This window comes from Pseudozyma flocculosa (assembly GCF_000417875.1).
Source record: "Pseudozyma flocculosa PF-1 unplaced genomic scaffold scaffold00009, whole genome shotgun sequence".
Classification (NCBI taxonomy): domain Eukaryota; kingdom Fungi; phylum Basidiomycota; class Ustilaginomycetes; order Ustilaginales; family Ustilaginaceae; genus Pseudozyma; species Pseudozyma flocculosa.
Genome location: NW_006920877.1, coordinates 192,483 through 194,405, shown reverse-complemented (window position 1 = coordinate 194,405; position 1,923 = coordinate 192,483). Strand labels below are relative to the sequence as shown.

The 1,923-nt window shown below is 66.2% G+C and overlaps 2 protein-coding genes across 2 annotated transcripts in view; both read left to right on the top strand.

The window, feature by feature from the left end:
- PFL1_03033 (uncharacterized protein) overlaps positions 1–200 on the top strand; it is a gene marked incomplete at both ends in the record, with an annotated part of 2,808 nt that extends 2,608 nt beyond the window's left edge. Inside the window, one exon of the mRNA XM_007880550.1 lies at positions 197–200. Within this exon, the coding sequence (XP_007878741.1) occupies positions 197–200 (4 nt within the window). The remainder of the gene's footprint in view (positions 1–196) is intronic.
- Positions 201–813: 613 nt separating this feature from the next.
- PFL1_03032 (uncharacterized protein) lies at positions 814–1,823 on the top strand (the record flags this gene model as incomplete). Its single annotated transcript, XM_007880549.1, has 2 exons — positions 814–1,422; positions 1,536–1,823. 2 exons carry the CDS (start codon positions 814–816, stop codon positions 1,821–1,823), a joined length of 897 nt encoding a protein of 298 aa, XP_007878740.1.
- Positions 1,824–1,923: the final 100 nt, after the last annotated feature.

Below are 1,923 nucleotides of genomic sequence, written 5' to 3'. Positions count from 1 at the left end.
CGCGGCAGGGCGCAACAGTTCCAGGCGCTCGGCCAGAAGGTCTAGACGACGGGCCGCCGCCCGCCGTCGACCCCTCTCTCTGCCCTTCTACCCCTTCCCCCCTCCTCGCCCTCGCTGTACAGTGCCCCTTGTCCCCCCTCGCCCCCATTCCCCTGCCCCCCCTTTCTCTCCACCCTTCGTTGGTCACCCTGTGTAGGTAGTTGGTCGACGTGACGTTACCACCGCGGCAAGTGGTCCGCGCCGTCGGCCCGCCCCAAAAGTGCCCTTCCGCTCGCGCCCTGGGCCGAGGGAAGGCATCATCCTTCGATCGCAATCCAGCATGGTCAAACGTTTGCTCCCCGGTCAGCTGTGGCGCGCATCGCTGCCCTGGCGCTGCCGTCGCTCCTCGTCTGGTCTGGCCGGCCCTGCGTGCGAACCACGGATCTCGAAGGCAGGCTGGTCGGTGTGTCGCCGGTGGTGCGTGGCGAGGGCAGAGAGAGGCGTCTGCGGGTGCCTGAGGAAAACCAGGTAAGAAATCCACGCGAAAATGGGCCGAGGCCGACGAGGGGCGACCCTGCACGGGCCCCTGCGCTGCGCTGCTGCGAAGGCTTCCCGCGTCGCCGAGTCGGCGGGCTCGGTCGGGAAGCTCTGCTGCCCTCTTGCTCTTCCACTTCGATCAGCGACAAACACAGCGGGCACTGCTTGCAAGCATCATCATCAGCAGAGACAGGCGCCGCTTTCCAGCACCACCACCATCAGCACCACCGCCACCACCATCAACTTCCTCGCCGCCGGCCAAGCACCGTCCCTGCGCACCGCTACTCCCTCACGCCCATGTCCTACTCGGTCGACATGTCCACCGCCAAGTCCCGCCGCAACCAGTCCGTCGCCGGGTCCTTTGACCCCTCGTCTTCATCGTCGTCGACGTCGACCAGCTGCTCGGTCATTGTGCCGGCGTTTCGGGAGAATGCCAACCTGCGGCCGCTGGTGACGCGGCTGTTCCAGGCGTTTGCGTCGCACCCGTCGAGCTCCGAGTTCAAGGATGCCGAGGTCGTCATCGTCGACGACAACTCGCGGGACGGGTCCGAGGAGACGGTGGCGGCGCTCCAGTCGGAGGGGTACAATGTGCGCATCGTGGTGCGCACCACGGAGCGCGGGCTGAGCTCGGCGGTGGTGCGCGGCTTCCGCGAGGCGAGGGGCCAGCGGATGCTGTGCATGGACGCCGACCTCCAACACCCGCCCGAGGCGGTCCCCTCGCTGCTGCTCGCCCTCGGAGAGAGCAAGCCGTTCGTGCTGGGGACGAGGTACGCCGAGGGCGTCGAGATGGACAAGGACTGGCCGCTCCACCGCCGCATCATCTCGTCGGGCGCACGGATGCTCGCGCTGCCGCTGACGCCCGCCAGCGACCCCATGTCGGGCTTCTTTGGCATCACAAAGCAAAAGGTGAGCGAGCGGCGGGGCAGGCGTGGATGCCGCCTTCATCGGTGCAGGGCTCCGATTCCGGGAATGCTGAACTCTGTCGTCGACTTCTGCCCTCTTCTGCTATCTGGGCGCAGTTTGAGCTGGCGGGCCCGGTCAACGCGCAGGGCTTCAAGATTGCGCTCGACCTGCTGGTCAAGGCGCACATTCCGGCCAACGGCATCGCCGAGGTGCCGTTCAGCTTTGGGCTGCGCCAAGAGGGCGAGAGCAAGCTCGATTCCAAGGTCATGATCAAGTACCTCGAGCAGCTAGTGGAGCTGTACCGATACAAGTTTGGCACGCTGCCGCTGGTGCTGGCGCTGGTGCTGCTCCTCGTCGTGGCCCTCTACGTCTGGACGACGCTCGTCTACCCGGTGCTCTTCTGAAACGCGGGCGGCCCGACGAGGGCGAAATGACAGGCATGCTGTGTGCGCAATCGACTGGATCCAACGGCGTGGCTGTGCGTGCGTTTAAAGAGAGAGAGAG